Raw genomic sequence first — 18,613 nt, 5'->3', positions numbered from 1 at the left:
CTACTGTCAGCCTAGAGCCGGCCTCAGATCCTCTGTCCCTACCCTGCTTACGCTGTCTCTCTCTCAATAATAAATAACACCAACAAAAAAAAGAATTCCCCACAGGACTGCACTCTATGGAAAGATGAACAGATAACTTCTAGGATCCCTTTTAATTCTAACCCTATATGTGGCAGTCCTCCTGAGAAAGAATAAGGAACATTAGTCAAGAGAAAGTTCTAAGGAATCTGCACTAACGTTCTAGAGATGGGCCCTCAGTTAGGTCCTATCTTGTCATTCCCAACCTACCTTAAGTCTTTAAAATAAATATGAGAGCAATCCCTATTGAGATGTTCTCTAAAAGCTCTGCAAATAAGTCAGCCTCCTAACCTGTCTGAACCAAAAACAAGGCATCCCCAAAGTTGTAATTTCTCCAAGAAGTGTTAAGGTGGGGAAGGCATGAGCTGGGAAGGATCAGCTTGCTTACTTCTTTGTCCCTGCTGCTGGCAGTACACCTGACTTACTTGGTCTCCTTGAAAATAGAATCTGACCTGCTTGCACATGTGCTGATTCACAGCACTAGGTGATTGAAAGTGGTACCAATACGGTTGAATAGAAAGATCATTTTCAGAATTAGAAATATGTTGTTTTGACAGTAGAGTCAATTAGCTAGAATAATGTGTGCAGATTACTTACTCTCCTTTAATCTCATACTACAAACTAGGGGATATATCTAGCTTTTTACTGTGAACTAGGGAAAATCCCTTTTTCTCATCTTGTTTTTATAATGATTAGGAAAAATGGGGGAGGGCCTATCAGATTACTTAGAAGACAGTATGTGTTTGGAAATAATGAATTTTTTTAAAAACACTCAGAATTTTAAAACCCTCAGAACTGAATAAATCTTAGAAAATCATAATGGTCCTATCCTCCTTTTATAGAGAAGGAAACAGATGATCAGACGTGCGGAGTGACCCTCAAGTAACTCTTTCTCCGATGAAAACCTAAGTCTCTGATCTATACCTAATTCCTCACCAACCTAAATCTCTCTGGTCCCTTCCTAGACTTTTCTCAAATTTGGTATTTCTTCTAGCTATCTTTTCTAAAACTATAATGTAATATTTGGGTTTTTAAAATTCTTTATATATATTTTAAGTTTACTTATTTTTTTGAGAGAAAGAGTCTGGAAGGGTGAGAGAGAATGTGAGAGAGAATCCCAAAAAGGCTCTGCACTGCCAGCACAGAGCCCAATGAGGGGCTCGAACCCAGAAACTGAGATTGTGACCAGAGCCAAAACCAAGGTGAATGCTTGACTCAGTGAGCCATCCAGGTGCCCCTTAAGGTTCTTTATTATGAAAACAAGAAATGTTTGTTTTTTAAAAAACTAACAAAGAATGAAAATGATTAACACTCTTACTCCCTACAAAAAAACCACTCAAGAACTCCTGTTTAATGTCTGAAATAAGACAACTCGTCCTCTTGAACTATATTCAATGAATGTCTACTGAGTATGAGAGCTACACAAATTTTATTCCATTATCTTGACATTCTGATGAGATTTGTTCCTTTGTAAGACTTACAGGGGAAGATTCTTAAGAACACTTCTTTAAAATATTATTATTTCTTGGTCAGTAGCTTTGATACCACTTCTTTACAAACATACATAAAAAGCTATTTAAAAAGTCTTAAGGAGTTCTAAAGGGGAATGAGTGAAGAAAGCCTCAGAAGAAGGGTTTTTCAAAACTGCTTATGCGTGAAAGTAAGCGCACCTGGCGATCCACCTCCGGGAGGAGCAAGAGCAGTCGCTGCTGGCAGTCCCCGGGAAGGACTGAGAAGGTGTGCTTGTTGATCAGAGCCCGCAGATTTGTGTTAACCAGAATGGAGTCTGGCGTCTCAACATCAATGTCAGCACATTTAGTCCTTTTCATTTGCCCTATAAAAATAGGGGAAAGAATCATTTAGGCCTCCTTTCCGTTCCTGTTTCTCTCTAGAGTACAGCTTGCTCTGCAGTGCAAAAAAATCGACAGTTGTAACTACTTTAAATATCACGCGGTAAGGAAGGGAACACTTAAGGGTTTTAGAAATTTCTCCCAGGACTAACAAAAGCAAGATGTGGCACATATGCAAAATGAACCAAGAAAATTCAGAAAACTTCCAATCTATATAATAAATCATATTGAGATCCTTTTTCCCTTTCCATGGGAATTTTTTCATCAATTTTCATTACCTAAAAATGTTATGACTGAATAGCTTGTGCTTTCAAGAAACTTGTTCACAATCAGGTTATATTCTTTCAAATGACTGACAGATTTCAGTACACAAAAGTTACAAATGTAAACAGGAAAAAATATCATAAACAAAAGACTAACTTGCCAAAAATATTTGCAAGCCATGACAAAACTTTATTATTCTTCATATTAAAAGTGCATCAATGTGGGGTACCTGGCTGACTCAGTCTGTATAGCATGCAACTCTTGATCTCAGGGTCATAAGTTCAAGTCCCACACTAAGCCTAGAGCTTACTTTAAATAAACTTGCTAGATATTAAAAAATAAAATTTAATGCATCTATAAATCAAAATGAAAAAGATACATCACCTTGAAAAAAAATGAGCACTGTGAATTACAGACAATTCACAGTTGACTAATCATAAACAGATGCTATGGTATTAATATTTTAAAAATTCAAGTTAAACCAATGAACATTTTTTGCTATCAAAATGGCAAATACTACAATATAGTGATGAGACTACACAGAGAAAAGGCAAAGACCACTTTCAAATACTGCTGATGGGGCCCAAATGAGTATAATCTTATTAGAAGAAAATTTGATAATATATAGCAAAATTTTAATGTGCACAGAAATCTAAGACCCAGAAATTCTACATTTAGAAATATATGCACAAAGCTAAACAACAGTGAATGTGCATAAGGTCTGCTCTGGATGTAGCAGAAACAAAAGTAATCTCTTTAAAAAAAACATTTTTTAAAAATTTTTATTTATTTTTGGGTGTCTGGGTGCCTTAGTCGGTTAAGCGTCCGACTTTCGTTTGGGTCATGATCTCGCGGTTCGTGGGTTCGAGCCCCGCATCGGGCTCTGTGCTGACTGCCAGCTCGGAGCCTGGAGCCTTTTTCAGTCTGTGACTCCCTCTCTCTGACCCTCCCCTGCTCACGCTGTCTCTCTCTCTCTCTCTCCTAGAAATTAAAAAAAAAAAAAAAAATTAAAAAAATTAAAAAAAAAATTTATTTTTGAGAGAGAGGGAGCAAGGGAGGGGCAGAGAGAGAGAGGGAGACACACAATCTGAAGCAGGCTCCAGGCTCCAGCTCTGAACCCCCAACGAGGGGCTCGAATTCACGACCTGCGAGATCATGATCAGAGCCAAAGTCAGATGCTCAACCGACTGAGCCACCCAGGTGCCCCCAAAAGTAATCTCTCTTAAGCGGAAAGGATTTCCCTTAAGTTAGGTTCATAGGCTTCCTACTAATTAAAATCCAGCACTATCTCACACAGACTACCCTGACAAACCAACAGACATGCCATGATGACAGAGAATCAACAGAAACCAAAAATAAAACGTTTAGACCTAAAAGTACTGCTCTTACTACAACTGTCACAGATAGTACACAAGACAGCGCTATATAAAGGGATTAAAGAAATAAAGAATGCGATTGTAAAGATGGAGATAAAATAATCAGGAATGAGCACAATCAGGTATCAGTAAATTTCAAATAATGTTAGTAGTAATTATAACAACAATGATCAATAACAGCAGCAACACACACTTCTTTAAGGCTTCATAAGAACCAGGCACTACTCTAAACATTGACATGTGTTAGCTCATTTATTTTTCACATAATTCCACAAAGTAGGAAACTATTATTATACATTTCACAGATGAAGAAAGTGAGGTCCGACATCGTAAGTAACTTGCCCACAATTGTACCATTGCGTTAGAGTGAAGGAATCTGAACCCAGGCACTGTGGCGCCAGAGTCTGTTGTTTATCACTGTAGTGTAGAGGAACAGGCATCATACAGTGCGTGATCTCTGATTACTAGGTGTTTAAGTTAAAAGTTCATAACAGGAACATAAAAATTCCTATATATTTATATTTTAAAGACTTTATTTTTAAGTATCTCTAAGCCCAATGTGGGGCTTGAACTCATGACCCTGAGATCAAGATTCACATGCACTACCCACTGAGTCAGCCAGGTACCTTCAAATCCCTATGTATTTTAAGAAAATAAAAAACCTTCCCAAGCAGATTCTGTGCTATCAGTGCAGAGCATGACGTTGGGTTTGATCTCATGCACTGTGAGATCATGACCTGAGCTGAAATTAAGAGTCAGACGTTTAGCCAACCGAGCCACCTAGGAAAATTTTTAAAACTTCAAAATAATTCCTGGGACAGAGGAAAAATCATAATAAAAAAATTTTAAGCATTTCAAATTGGATGATATTAAAAACTTATTAACAAAATACCAAATTAACAGAGTACCAAAATATATAAATAAAGTGCTCGCTTTGGCAGCACATATACCAAAATATATAAATGAAAAGTAAAGGCTTCTACATTCCCAGCTTTCTATTTTAAGGGACATCTTATTTATATTTATATAAATGGGTGTATATATATATGTATATATATATACATATATTCTTTTAAGTTTATTTATTTTGAGAGAGACACAGAGAGAGAGAGAGCACATGCACACAAGCACACATATGGGGGAGGGTCAAAGACGGAGGGAGGGAGAGAATCTCAATTATGCTCTGTGCTGTCAGTGCACACGGGGCTCAATTCCATGAACCATTAGATCATGACCTGAGCAGAAATCAGGAGTCAGATGCTTAACTGACTGAGCCACCCAGGAACCCCGAAAATGGCATTTTTAATTTGAAATGAAATCACAATATTCATACAAATGTAGTCTTTTGTTTCACAGAGTATCTTAGACATCTTTCCAAACTATCACCTACAAAGCTAACTCTTTCTTTTGTAAAAGCTGCACTATATTTCAACATATGTACCATGTTAATTTAATTAGACACCCACTGATGATCACAGAGGTGATCACTTTGTGATTTGCATAAATAGTATTGCCATGGCCCCAGGGACTGAGAATAGCATCCTAGTTTTGCTTCCCCACGTGACTGATGAAATGAGAGTGCCAGCATTCCTTGAACAGCTTTTCACTATTTTTGCATTCATTTTGTACCTTCACATCCAAGTCAAACTTAGGTTAAAGTTTTAATTTTTTTTTTTTTTTTTAAAGTAAGTTCTATACCCAACATGGCACTTGAACTCACGACTTCAAGATCAAGTGTTGTGTGGATTACCAACTGAGCCAGCCAGGCACTCTGTAAAAATTTTAACTTAACTCCTTAAGTGAGATTTAGGAGTTATGAATTGGTTTGTTTTATTACTGGTCAAATAGTGCCCATGCATATTTTTATGAGCCTCAGACAAACTGGCTCATTTTTAGAATTTAGAATTTAAATTTTAAGTCCCCTTAAAAGGACTTGGTTTGTTTGTTTTTTTCCTTCAATTTAGGTTGTCGTATTCTATTGTATTATACTTGATATCTGAGCTATGTTTATTTATCCATTTGACTCTGGGATATAAAAATATATGATATACTATTAATTTCATTGAAGTTAAAACAAACTATACCAATATTAACTTAAAAAGTTTTGTGTAAATTAGCTAAATTAGTTTCATCATTTATATCTTACACAAAATGTATAATTTCTTCCATACATTTAAAAAATACTGTGGCGTGTACTGTAAAGATTCCCACATTATTTCCATTAATGCTTATTTGCGTGAGAAGATGAACCTGCATTTACTTCTTGGCCATGAAGTAAAACTTAGGTACACCATGCTTTCTTTTCTTATAGTTAATTTTTCCTAGTTTGTTAGTATACAAGCCAGAAATTCTCAGTCCATAATTTCTCAATTTTTTACATTTACATTTTTACTGCAATTGAATGAAGATACTAAAATTGTGACTGTGACTGCATTTAAGTAGAATTTAGTGTCCATAAGGAACTTTGTTTATCACCACATGTCTAGGAACCCGTGTTTAGCAGATTAGTATACCTTCTATAAGTAGTTATTTAATTAATGAATATATTTAATCTTTGGCAGTGGAACTGATGATCAAAGGGTATGCTCAGTTCACGGCAGATACTGCCTCTAAGAAAAATGTACCATTTTACAATCTACCCAGAATCAAACCAGATTTTTACAAAGAAAGTGTCTGGTTGCTGGAATCAAGACAAGAAGGGAAAGAAGCTGGCACCTCCAGCAACCTGCGGGCTCGGTTCTGACACCTCACTGTTTATACTGTGCCTGGTAATCTTCAAATTATTTCCACTGACCTGCCTTACACCTCACTTAGCATCTTCTTGGGGAGCAAAAACAAATTAGATTTGTTCTACTCTCGGCAGGTGCCTGAACACCTGAGCCACAGCTCCTGTGGGGCTGGAAATGACTCTAGATGCCCATCATGTAGCTTAATGTTCCAAAAACACCAATCCCAGTAAGACAAGTGTTGGATTTCAAGAATTCTTTTTTCTCCCTTTTCTCTTTTTAAAGATTTTATTATTTTTAAATAATTTCTGCACCGAATGTAAGGCTCGAACTCACAAATCTGAGATCAGGAGTTGCATATTCTATGGACTGAGCCAGCCAGGTACCCCTGGATTTCAAGAATTCTCACTTATTTTAATAAATAACTTGTATAATCAAAAAACAACAAGAAAAGAAAACCAAAGAAGTTGTCTGAAAATATTATTAATACTGTTCTCACACTTAATAGTTTGGAAGGCTCTGGAACATACAAGTGGGTATATAATGTCTTCTTCCAATTTTATCAGCATTGCCACACTATCTTTCAGCTTCTATTCTGCTTCCGAGATGTTCACCATCTCAATTCCTACATCTTTGTATGTCAAGTATTTTCTTTCTCTCTGGAGGCTTTTTAGGAATCTTCTCATTTCTGGATGCTTTGAAATTTCAGAAGAATATGCATTGGAATGGGTTTCTTTTTATTCATGCTTCTTGACACGAATTGTGTACATTTACTCTGGAATCTGTGACTTTCAATTCTCTGGAATTTTCTTACATTATTTTTCTTATTATCTAACCCCCCCCTTTCAATTTCTGTTCTTTCTGATGGTCCTACTATTTTATTTAAAAAAAAACTTTTTTTAATGTGTATTGATTTTTGAAGGAGAGAGTGCATGCAAGCAGGGGAGGGGCAGACAGAGACAGAGAGAGAGACAGAATCTGAAGCAGGCTCCAAGCTCTGAACTCACAACCCACAAGATCATGACCTGAGCAAAAGTCAGGACACTTAACTGAATGAGCCACCCAGGCAAACCTAAAAATGTTTTATTTTTTTTCTTTTTGTGAGAGAGAGAGAGAAAGAGAGAGCATGTGTGCAGGAGAGAGGAGCAGAGGGAAAGGGGAGAATCTGAAGCAGGCTCCACGCCCAGTGCAGAACTGATGCAGGGTTTGATATCATGACTGTGAGATCATTACCTAAGACGAAATCAAGGGTCGGACGTTTAACCAACTGAACCACCCAGGCGCTTCTCTGATGGTCCTACTATTTTAGACATTAGACATTCTAGATTGGTATTCCAATTTTCTTACCTTCTTTCTCCTTTTGAATTTCTCTTTTGCCCTATGTTTGAGAAATTTCTTTACCTTTCAGTATTTCCATTATAATTTTTTATTTAAGCTATATTATTACTTAGTACCCTAGAACTCTTTATTTTCTGAGTTTTAAAACAGTAGTTTGAGGGGCGCCTGGGTGGCTTAGTCGGTTAAGCGTCCGACTTTCGCTTAGGTCATGATCTCGCAGTTCGTGGGTTCGAGCCCCACGTCGGGCTCTGTGCTGACTGCCAGCTCAGAGCCTGGAGCCTGTTTCAGTCTGTGACTCCCTCTCTCTCTGACCCTCCCCTGCTCATGCTGTCTCTCTCTCTCTCTCTCCTAGAAATAAATAAAACATAAAAAAAAAAATTAAAAAAAAAATAAATAAAACAGTAGTTTGTTCTTTCATGAATGCAATATCATCTTTTATTTCTTTTTGTGGATATTATAGTTTTTAAAGTTGTTTGTTTTCAATTTTCCTGAATTGTCTGTTTCTTCTGAATCTGTATTTCAGATTCTGTGTATCATGATGGAGGTCTTCAAAGGTGATTGTGACAAAAAAAAAAAACAAAAAAAAAAAAAAAAAGCTGCCTGGAGGGGCACCTGGGTGGCTCAATCAGTTAGTTAAACATCCGACTTCCACTCAAGCCATGACCTCATGGTTCATGATGAGCCCCAGGTTGGGCTCTGCCCTGATAAGCTTGGAGTCTATAGCCTGCTTCCATTCTCTGTCTTCCTCTCTCTCTTTGCCCTCCCCAACTTGCATGCAGACATTCTCTCTCTCACAAATAAATAAAAGCCCTGGGGCTCTTGGGTGGCTCAATCGGTTGAGCATCCCACTTTGGCTCAGGTTGCAATCTCACAGCTCGTGAGTTCGAGCTCCGCATTGGGCTCTGTGCTGACAGCTCAGAGCCTGGAGCCAGCTTCAGATTCTGTGTCTCCCTCTCTCTCTGCCCCTCTCCTGCTTTCGCTCTCTCTCTCTCACACACACACACACAAATAAATAAGCATTAAAAACATTTCTTTTCTTTTTTTTTTTTTTTAATTTTAAACAAAGGACAACTGGAAATTTTGGGTACATAGGTGTGTAGGTCTTATAGACTGGTGAGCTCCACAGAAATGTGACCAAGATGATTTGTATCTAGTATTGCAATCTATAAAGTTGCCTGCAAATTTTCTTCTAAGGCTATTCAATTTCTTTAGCTATCGACCCATCCATCTCCTGCTGGAACACAGGTGGGGTTGGGAGGAAGGAAGTAGTGGGGGCAGAAATATGCTTTCCTACTAGCAATCTGGGAGCCGAGCAGAAGGATCACTATTAGTATTTGTATTTTTCTTTATTCCCCCGATTTCAGCACACTGCCTTATTCTGTGCCCTCAGCCATGAGTGGTATCTCTGAATTTGATATCTATATGGTTTAATTTCACCTCAGAATAAACCTTCTGTCTCCTGCTTGGGAGAAGCATCAATCTGCTTCTTACTAACTTTCAAAAAAGGTCTTCTTTTCAACCCGAGGCTTCATTCACCCTTCTGAACGATGAGACACGCTACCTCCTATTCTGGAATCCGTCCCGTGTGCTGCAGCCTTAACTGGCTTGCTTACTATTGGCATCTGTTGCTTGGCTCTGTGAAAAACTCCATCCAGTTTTCATCTTTCAAAATTTGTTGACACTGCCTGCCCATCTGTTGTCTCCTTGTTTGCTTCGCCCTTAGGGATTAATCTGTGGGACTTCCATATTCTCATCTTAGTGGGGTTCCAAAGGGAGCAGGACAAGAGGGTCAGTTTGCTATGTTTCATTATAAGTCCTTGTACCTTTCTGTACACAGAAATAAGACACTAATATGCTGGACAAAGCAGCCTATTGTCAGAAAAAGAACTAAACCACAAAACAGCTGCTGAATTTCAAACACCAGTTGACAAATTGAGATGCAGAATCGTCTTTGTAAATTAACTTACTTGTGTGGAGCCTGTCAGACCTCTGGAATGACTTCTTCCCCAAGCCTAGCAAGGGATTTTCCACTTGAACTGAACAGGAAAAGCTGGAGTTTGAGTTCTGAGGGCTGCCTGATTGCCCATCAGATGGCTTTCCTTCCCATATTGCTAAGAAAAAAAAATATATCAAAGACTAGTGACACCAAAGTTACAGACAGAAATCAATCAAGCAAACAATTAAATCATTCAACACTAAAAGTGCCTCAAAAACAAGAGGCACTGTGACCCTGCAAATGTGTTTTGAGTCTGCAAATTCAGTTAAAAAATAAACTCCCTTCTGGAAGGAAGCATATTACTTGCTTCTGGTGTTAAATTTCCTTCCTAACTAAAATACAAAGTTCTGTACGACACAGTTTAAATTTGGCAGACCCATATAATCAGCTAGCATCAAAATGAATTGTATAATAAAATACAGAGTCTGTATCTAACCCAGTTTGGATGAAAAACAAAACAAACAACAAAAATCCAAAGGCCTGTCTTTATATCCAAATGGAAATTCAAAGGTAGCCTATATTCTTAGGAAAACTTTTTATCGTTAAAGGAGAAAACGGGTGAAGGTGGGTCTGAGTGTCTTGGCAACATCACCTTTTTAAGGTCACAGATTAAAGGCTTCCAAATATTATTATTATGACCTTGAAGTCAGTCACTGATCTCATTCTAACATGCAAACCTCACTGATGTATTTTTTCATAACTGCAGGATGATTTTGTATAAAGTTTCCCATTTATCCTGAAAGGATTTATATTCATGATCTGACAGTAACAGACTATGTAAATAAATATAATAATTTAAAAATAAATGATATGGTATCCAAATGGGGAAAAACAACACAAAAATATGGAAAAAAAACCTTGCACTGAAAAGACCCCCAAGCCTGCCTACCAGGTCTGGCGGATACAGAGTCACTGGCTGCTTTGACGGTCTTCAGGGAGAGAGGCTGTGTGCAGGAGATGGACATGCTTGGCCTGCATTGCTGCTGCTGCTGCTGCTGCTGCTGCTGCTGCTTCTTCTGCTGTTGCTGTTTTAGAGCCTATAAGAAGAAAACTGGCTATAAGCAACAAATCAGTTTTTAGTAATAAAAAGTAAATGACTGCTTTTTAGTGGTGAGGAGCATGCTGATCATTCCATTTCTTTTTTTTTTTTTTTTTTTTTTAATGTTTTATTTATTTCTAGGAGAGAGACAGCGGGAGTAGGGGAGGGTCAGAGAGAGAGGGAGTCACAGACTGAAACAGGCTCCAGGCTCTGAGCTGGCAGTCAGCACAGAGCCCGACGCGGGGCTCGAACCCACGAACCGCGAGATCATGACCTAAGCGAAAGTCGGACGCTTAACCGACTAAGCCACCCAGGCACCCCAGATCATTCCATTTCTTTGAAAGCTATCAAAGAAAACAAAAACCTAAATTAAACCAATTAAACACAAGGCCTGAATGATACTTTAAGAGTCTGAATATTTTTTTGGCAGTATTACTACTTTAAATAAATGTGAGAATTACTCATGAACATTTTTAGAACTTAAAAATCAGTAAGCCATGGACTTTCCATATTTGCAGCAGAAAATTAGAGATTTTCAATCATTTCTGGAAACAAAATTCTAAGCCCTCCACCAAAAAGATTCCCATTTGCATCACTTAACGTAATATCTTTAGTTTATATATATTTCAGAGGTGATACATTTAAACAAGAGGTTGTAAATAACTACTTATTCTGTAAGAAGCGGTATTTTGGTCCAATGACCAAATCCTCTGAAATTTATAACAATGCAGTAAGTAGAAGGGAATAAAGGTTAGAAAACACTGGGTTTTTTTTATGATTATTTTATTTCTGAGAGAGAGAAAGACAGAGTGTGAGCAGGGGAGGAGCAGAGAGAGGGAGACACAGAATCCAGAGCAGGCTCCAGGCTCTGAGCTGTCAGCACAGAGCATGATTCAGGGCTTAAACCCACGAACTGTGAGATCATGACCTGAGCCAAAGTCAGAGGCTTAATCGACTGAGCCTCTCATGACCCCTAGAAAAAAACTGGTTTTAAGAATGGTATGGTTCCTCCTTGCTAATTCAGAATTTTTTTATTTCTTTAATGTTTCTAGCTTGTTTCAACTAGTTAGAATGAAAAAAAAGATGGTTAGCTTCTCAGATTTTAGTCATGAAAATATGAGGGCAACTTTTTAACTCAAGGTTTAAAAAAAAAGGACACAGAAATTAAGAAAGTAAAGCTACATTTCAAGAAAAGGTTGGAAATCTATGACCTTACTAAATTGCCAGTTTAAGCTTCAACCTTCAAGAGCATCATGTAGGAAAGTGTGGAACAACTGGCCACTTGGTTCCCATTCTCTCGGCACAATATAACAATATAGTCTTCTCCTGTTCCACGTTATGCTCAGCCCTGGCTATGTTATAGAGGCACAGTCCAACAACTGATCTTCACTAAGCTGTCAAAGGAAAACAGTAACTGAGTGAGTCAGGTATCTGGCTTACATTCACCTATGACATTTACAGCAGGCAAGGTAAGAGCACAATGTATTAAAAACATCAGTGCTGAGGCACCTGGGTGGCTCAGTTGGTTAAGCGTCTGACTCTTAGTTTCGGCTCAGGTCATGATCTCATGGTTTCATGTGTTCAAGCCCCATATCAAGCCCCATCAGGCTAGCAGCCCAGAGCCTGCTTTGGATCCTCTCTCCCTCTCTCTCTCTGCCCCTCCCTGACTCATGTTATTTCTCTCTCAAAATAAATAAATAAACTTAAAAAAAAAAAAAAGTCAGTGTTGTCTGATTACTGATTATAGCTTCTTTCTCATTCTCTGCAACCAGAAAAGAAAATGTTTATAGGATTCCTGGGTGCAGCCATTAAGAGTCTGTTCTGGTCATTCACAAGACCTAGATCATTCTAGGTTAGTGCAAAATTTAACAACCATTTCATCTCATCTATTCCTGTTGTCATCATATATATTCAGACACATAATGGAAACAGAGTAACTTATAGCCTCTCTATTTAAGATCTGTACTCAGTTTTTTCCTCCCTCAGAAGTTTACAAACTGTGTTCCTAATTCTATTTTAAAATTAAAAACAGGGCCACCTGGGTCCAATCTGACTTTGGCTCAGGTAATGCATGATCTTATGGTTAAAGCCCTAAGTCAGGCTGTGTGCTAACAGCTCAGAGCCCGGAGCCTGCTTCAGATTCTGTCTCCCCCTCTCTCTGCCTTCCTTGTCATAAAGAATAACTTATACTGAAGTAATTTTCCCTCACCTATTACTATAAAAAACATACATTGGAGGCAAGGCCTTACTTTATATACCAATATCATTTACATAATTTTCCAGACTGGGATTCTTTAAATACATTTGGCCCCTGGTATAATACAAGAGTAGTCAACATGTCATGGATTATCTAACAAGGTTTAGGAAAATACTTGCCTTTTTCTGTGGAAAGAAACATCTTATCCTTCTTAAAATCTTCCAAAGTTATTTATAAAAATACAAGTGCTACAAGATTATCCAGGCAGACACCAATTAATGTTATCAAATTTCTGAAACTGTTTTAATAAAAGCACTTTTGCTTTAAATACTTTAAGAACTACATAATTTTTTAAATGTTTTATTTATTTCTGAGAGAGAGCGCGACAGCATGAGAAGGGAGGGTCAGAGAGAGAGGAAGACACAGATCTGAAGCAGGCTCCAGACTCTGAGCTGTCAGCACAAAGTCCGATGCGGGGCTCGAACCCACAAACCGTGAGATCATGACCTGAGCTGAAGTCGGATGCTTAACCAACTGAGGCCACCCAGGGACCCCAAGACCTACATAATTTTTAAAATTTCAGTTATATAAGATAATACATGATTACGATCTTTACCACTTAATTCACACATAAAGATAAACTCTCTTGATCTTCACTCAGTCTTGTCCCTAATCTTCAGAGAGAACTATAGACATCAACTTATTTTTCCGTACTAAGCTTTTTTTTTTACACTGACATTATGACTATTAAAAACATAATATTGTTTCATAGATATGTGTTAAAATAATCAGTGGTATCATGCTCTATATGTTGTAATACAACTTAATTTTAGTGATTCAACATCACAGTGTAGTGACGCTTCCATGTCTGTATATATATACAATCACACTACCAACATTTAATATTGCATAACTGTCCAGCATAGAGATACACCTTCATACACCATCACATCCAATTACATAAGGAATTCCCTAACTGATATATATAGGCTACTTGCAAGTTTTTGCTATTATAAGCTTTAACACAAATATTTTGTGCATGAGTAATTGGTATGCATATTTGTATTTTTCTAACCTAAGTTCCAAAACATTCACATGCTTAGTCATGGGATATGTACTCTTAAAATTTTAACAGAGAGGGGTGCTTGTTGGCTCAGTTGGTTAAGCATCCAACTCTACTGCAGCTCAGGTCATGCGGTGCCTGCTTGGGATTCTCTCTCTCTCTCTCTCTCTCTCTCTCTCTCTCTCTCTCTGTCCCTCCCTTGCTCATGCTCTTTCTCTTCGTCAAAATAAATAAATATACTTTAAAAATAAAATTTTAATACACATCACAAAATTTCTTTCTACAATAATTTATATTCCACCAGCAAACTACCATTAGCCATTTTTCTACATGCTTGCCAATGCCTGATATTACAATTAAGTTCTTTAGTGTATACCACTCTGAGGACAAAAGTAGTTGGCTACGGTTCCATTAATTACTAGTGAGTCTGTATTTATAGACCATTTGCATTTAAAAAAAATTGGGGTTGCCTGGTGGCTCAGTCAGTTAAGTGATCGACTTCAGCTCAGGTCATGATCTTGTGGTCCATGAATTTGAGCCCCACATCAGGCTCTGTGCTGACAGCTCAGAGCCTGGAGCCTGCTTCACATTCTGTATCTCACTCTCTCTTTGCACCTTCCCCGCTCGCACTCTGGCTCTTTCTCTCTCAAAAAACATTAAAAAAATTTTTTTTAATTGAGAGCTAGGTCTTTGAAAAGTCTAATAAAATAGATGAATGGCTAAGTAGCCCCCCACCCCCCAGGGAAAAAAGATACATTATAAATGAACAACACTAAGAAACAAAAAGGAGACATAAAAGAATGCTACAAACAATTCTAAACAATTTTAAGATTTTTATCTATACCCAACGTGGGACTAAAATTTACAATCCTGAGGTCAAGAGTTGCATGCTCTACTGACTGAGCCAGCCAAATGTCCCATATACCAATACATATTTTTAAAAAATCAAGCAACGGGAGCTTGGCTAGCTCAGTGGACTGGTTGAACATCTGACTTTTGATTTTGGCTCAGGTCATGATCTCACAGGGATTCTCTCTCTTCCCCTTTCTCCACTCTTCTCCTGCTCAAGCACAAACACTCACACGCGCTCTCTCTTTCTCTCTCTCTCTCAAAATATATAAACTTAAAAAAATAAAATCAAGTGAAATGGACCATTTCCTAAGAAAAATATTTAAAAAACCCTCTTATTCAAAAATTAGTTCAAAAAGCAGGAATCAAACGACACCACAAACAATAGATGAAACTGAAATGCTAAGAAAACAGTTTTAAAAGGTGAGATTTACAAAATTTTCAAGGAAAAGATCATTTCTATAGTTGTTTTCCAAAAATCTATAAAAATACAGAGAGCTACCCAACTTATTTTATTATATTAGAACAATCCTGATTCCAAAACTGTACAACAGCAAAATTCTTAAAAAAGAAAATTCTGTAACATATCAAAAATATGTTAACAATACGTAGAGTTTATTCCAGAAAGCTAGGTATATGTTAACATTAGAAAATCTAGCCATGGAATTCTGTGTATTAGATTTAAAGAGAAAAGCTACCTGATCATCTCAATAAATGCTCAAGAAAACAAACCTAAGAAATTCAACATCTACTCATAACTTAAACAAATGGGTGCCTAGGTGGCTCAGTTGAGCGTCTGAGGTCATGATCTCACCTGCGTGGGACTCTGTGCTGACAGCTACAGCTCAGAACCTAGAGCCTGCTTTGGATCCTGTGTCTCCCTCTCTCTCTGCTCTTCCCCACTCAGACCATGTCTCTCTCTCAAAAATAAACATACAAACAAACAAACAAACATGCACACAAACAAAAACTTCTCAGCAAGTTAGGAACATATGAAGAGCTTTCTTTTTAAAAATGTTTGTTTGTTTATTTATTTATTTATTTATTTGAGAGAGAGAGAGCTGGGGAGGGGTAGGAAGAGAGAAGGAAAGGGAGAGAATCCCAAGGAGGCTCTGCATAGTCAGCACAGAGCCCAAAGAGGCACTCAATCTCACAAACTGTGAGATCGTGACCTGAGCCAAAATCAAGAGTCAGAAGCTCAACCAACTGAGCCCCCCAGAGTCCTACAAATGAAGAGCTTTTAAAATGTAATAAGAGGATTATCTACCATAAACCTATTAACACAGAGATATATACATTATTAAATCCAAATTGGGAAACTGTCCTTTCAAGAAATTTTCAATGACTTCCAGAATCATGCATTTTTAATCAAGAAAATAATACTTCTGTTAAACACAGACTAGCATAATTACCTGTTTTAGTGCCTTCTTGCTGTGCTTCTGTGACGGAGAAATGACTTTACCTGCTGGAATGGTAGGTGATGGGCAGCCTGACTGAGGAGAAGATGGCTGTGACAGTCTAGACGATACTAGTTGGGGGAAGGTGACAATAAAAAAGGTGGTTATCAGAGTTGACATCAAGCACCATTCCTTCCCCAATCATATCCTGCTATCTGTATTAAGAACTGTGACCAAACACTTTTCGGAAGGATCTTCTTTTTTGGAGTTCTACTGCAAACAGCCTCCCTTTTGAGTTTATTTCCTCAGAAAGCTCTAGTGAAGAATGATAGGATGGGGAAGGGATGGGTGTTAGTATTCATTACTTTTCATTTCTTGATTTTTCAGTGGATTGATTGAAGCCAGAAGAATATAAACCATGAATCATCAAATTAGATAAAATTTAGAAAGGATTCTAGAGCATGATGTCTAGTATGTATGTCTTAAGGTAAATCTAATGATGACATGAAGGGCCCTGGGCTGACGGAATGGAAAATGAAGGCACTAAGGTCATTTCACCTCAAAAACTCTAGAACACCTAACAACAGAACTCCCCTATGACCCAGCAATAGCACTGCTAGGAATTTACCCAAGGGATACAGGAGTGCTGATGCATAGGGGCACATGGACCCCAATGTTCATAGCAGCACTCTCAACAATAGCCAAAACATGGAAAGAGCCTAAGTGTCCATCAACGGACGAATGGATCAAGAAGATGTGGTTTATCTACACCATGGAATACTACATGGCAATGAGAAACAATGAAATCTGGCCTGTGTAGCAACATGGATGGACCTTGAGGGTGTTATGCTGAGTGAAATAAGTCAGGCAGAGAAGGACAAATATCGTATGTTTGCACATATAGGAGGATTAGGAGGAACTTAACTGAGGAACAAGGGGGAGAAGAAGGGGGGAAATGGTGGGAGAAAGGGAGGCAAACCATGAGAGACTCTTGAATGCTGACAAAAACTGAGGACTGATGGATGTGGGGGGGAGGGGGGATGGGCATGGAGGAGGGCACTTGTGGGGATGAGCACTGGGTGTTATGTGGAAACCAATTTGACAATAAACTATTTGTAAAAAAAATTTTTTTAATTAAAAAAAAACTCTAGAACACCTTTAATTCTTATATTCCTTCATCCTTTAAATCAATAGTTTCAGACCTACTAGTCAGTGTGAGAGGGTGCTTTAGGATTTCTCTAACAGTAGCAATGTATGTTTGCACAGGGTATAACCCGTCTCTACTTCATCACTACTTGTTTTATACCCATCAGAGCTTAGCCAAACCTTAGTCTTATGTGAATGAGGGTTTTCCCTTCAAGAGCTTGTATCTCTTATAATAAATAACAATTCGATTTTTATGTTCTGTAAAGTTCAGCAGTGCATGCAGCTCATGATAAGAGATAAAGAAATTGCTGACTGAAACCCTTTAAGAATAAAAATAATAAAATAATAATTGCTACTGCTAGTGAGGACTCTGGAAAAGCACATGCTTACTAACACCTTCTCCTTTCCATGGCAGCTGGACTATAAAGGCCTGGATAGCAAAATGGCATCCCATGGTATGGCCAAAGAGCTTTAAGATACCATATCAAGTATGGTGGTAGGTAGCTACGTGACACAAAAATGCAGAAGCATGGTTCATTGGAATGCACAAGTTTTGGAAAACAGCATTTTCACAGATTCTTAGATTTCCTAACAAAGGAATACACAGTAGATAACATTTAAAGAGGACAACAGCAGATAATATTAAGAAGGTGACTTGTCATACTTGGAACTGGCTTTGCATTCCAACCCTTATGACAAGGTTTATATATGGGAAAGAATTGACATAAAATAAGTGTGATGTTTAGAGAAGTTCATTGTAATATATCAACAGAAATAAAATTGGGTAATTCTTGAGATAATTGAGCAGCAAAAAGAAACCACATCCTCAGTCTACTTATGTTGACCAATTTAAAAAAAATAAGAGCTATCCTGAGATAAAGCCCCATACTGGTTTGCAGTCACTCCCATTTCCCCTAACCACACCTCTAATCTTAGGCAGTCACTAATCTACTTTCTGTTCCTATGCATTTGTCTATAGTAGACATCTCATATATATGGAATCAAACAATATGTGCTCTTCTGGGACTTTTTTTTTTTTTTTAACTTAGCATGGTTTGAAGTTTCATCCATCTTAAAGCATGGATCAATCACTTCCCTTTTATCACCAAATAATAAGCCATTGTATGCATATGCTGCATTTTGCTTATTCATTAGCTGATGAACACCTGGGTCATTTACAGTTTTGACCATCCTGAACAATGATGTGAAGAACACTCATCAGCACAATTTTATGTTGGACAGATGTTTTCAATTCTCCTGGGTTCATATCTTAAGGTGGAGTTAGTTGCTGGGT

At 37.8% G+C, this 18,613-nt stretch overlaps 1 protein-coding gene across 1 annotated transcript in view; it reads right to left on the bottom strand.

Moving 5' to 3' along the window:
- Window positions 1-18,613, bottom strand: part of ASXL2 (ASXL transcriptional regulator 2) — a 128,515-nt gene that overhangs the window by 17,900 nt on the left and 92,002 nt on the right. The window contains exons 6-9 of the mRNA XM_039238273.1: window positions 16,189-16,304; window positions 10,518-10,665; window positions 9,600-9,743; window positions 1,749-1,912 (exon numbers count right to left, since the gene is read on the bottom strand). Of these exons, the coding sequence (XP_039094204.1) occupies window positions 1,749-1,912; window positions 9,600-9,743; window positions 10,518-10,665; window positions 16,189-16,304 (572 nt within the window). The remainder of the gene's footprint in view (window positions 1-1,748; window positions 1,913-9,599; window positions 9,744-10,517; window positions 10,666-16,188; window positions 16,305-18,613) is intronic.

Source organism: Hyaena hyaena, unplaced genomic scaffold, assembly GCF_003009895.1.
Source record: "Hyaena hyaena isolate Hyena2069 unplaced genomic scaffold, ASM300989v1 scaffold_138, whole genome shotgun sequence".
Taxonomy (NCBI): domain Eukaryota; kingdom Metazoa; phylum Chordata; class Mammalia; order Carnivora; family Hyaenidae; genus Hyaena; species Hyaena hyaena.
This window is presented reverse-complemented; position numbering and strand designations above follow the sequence as displayed.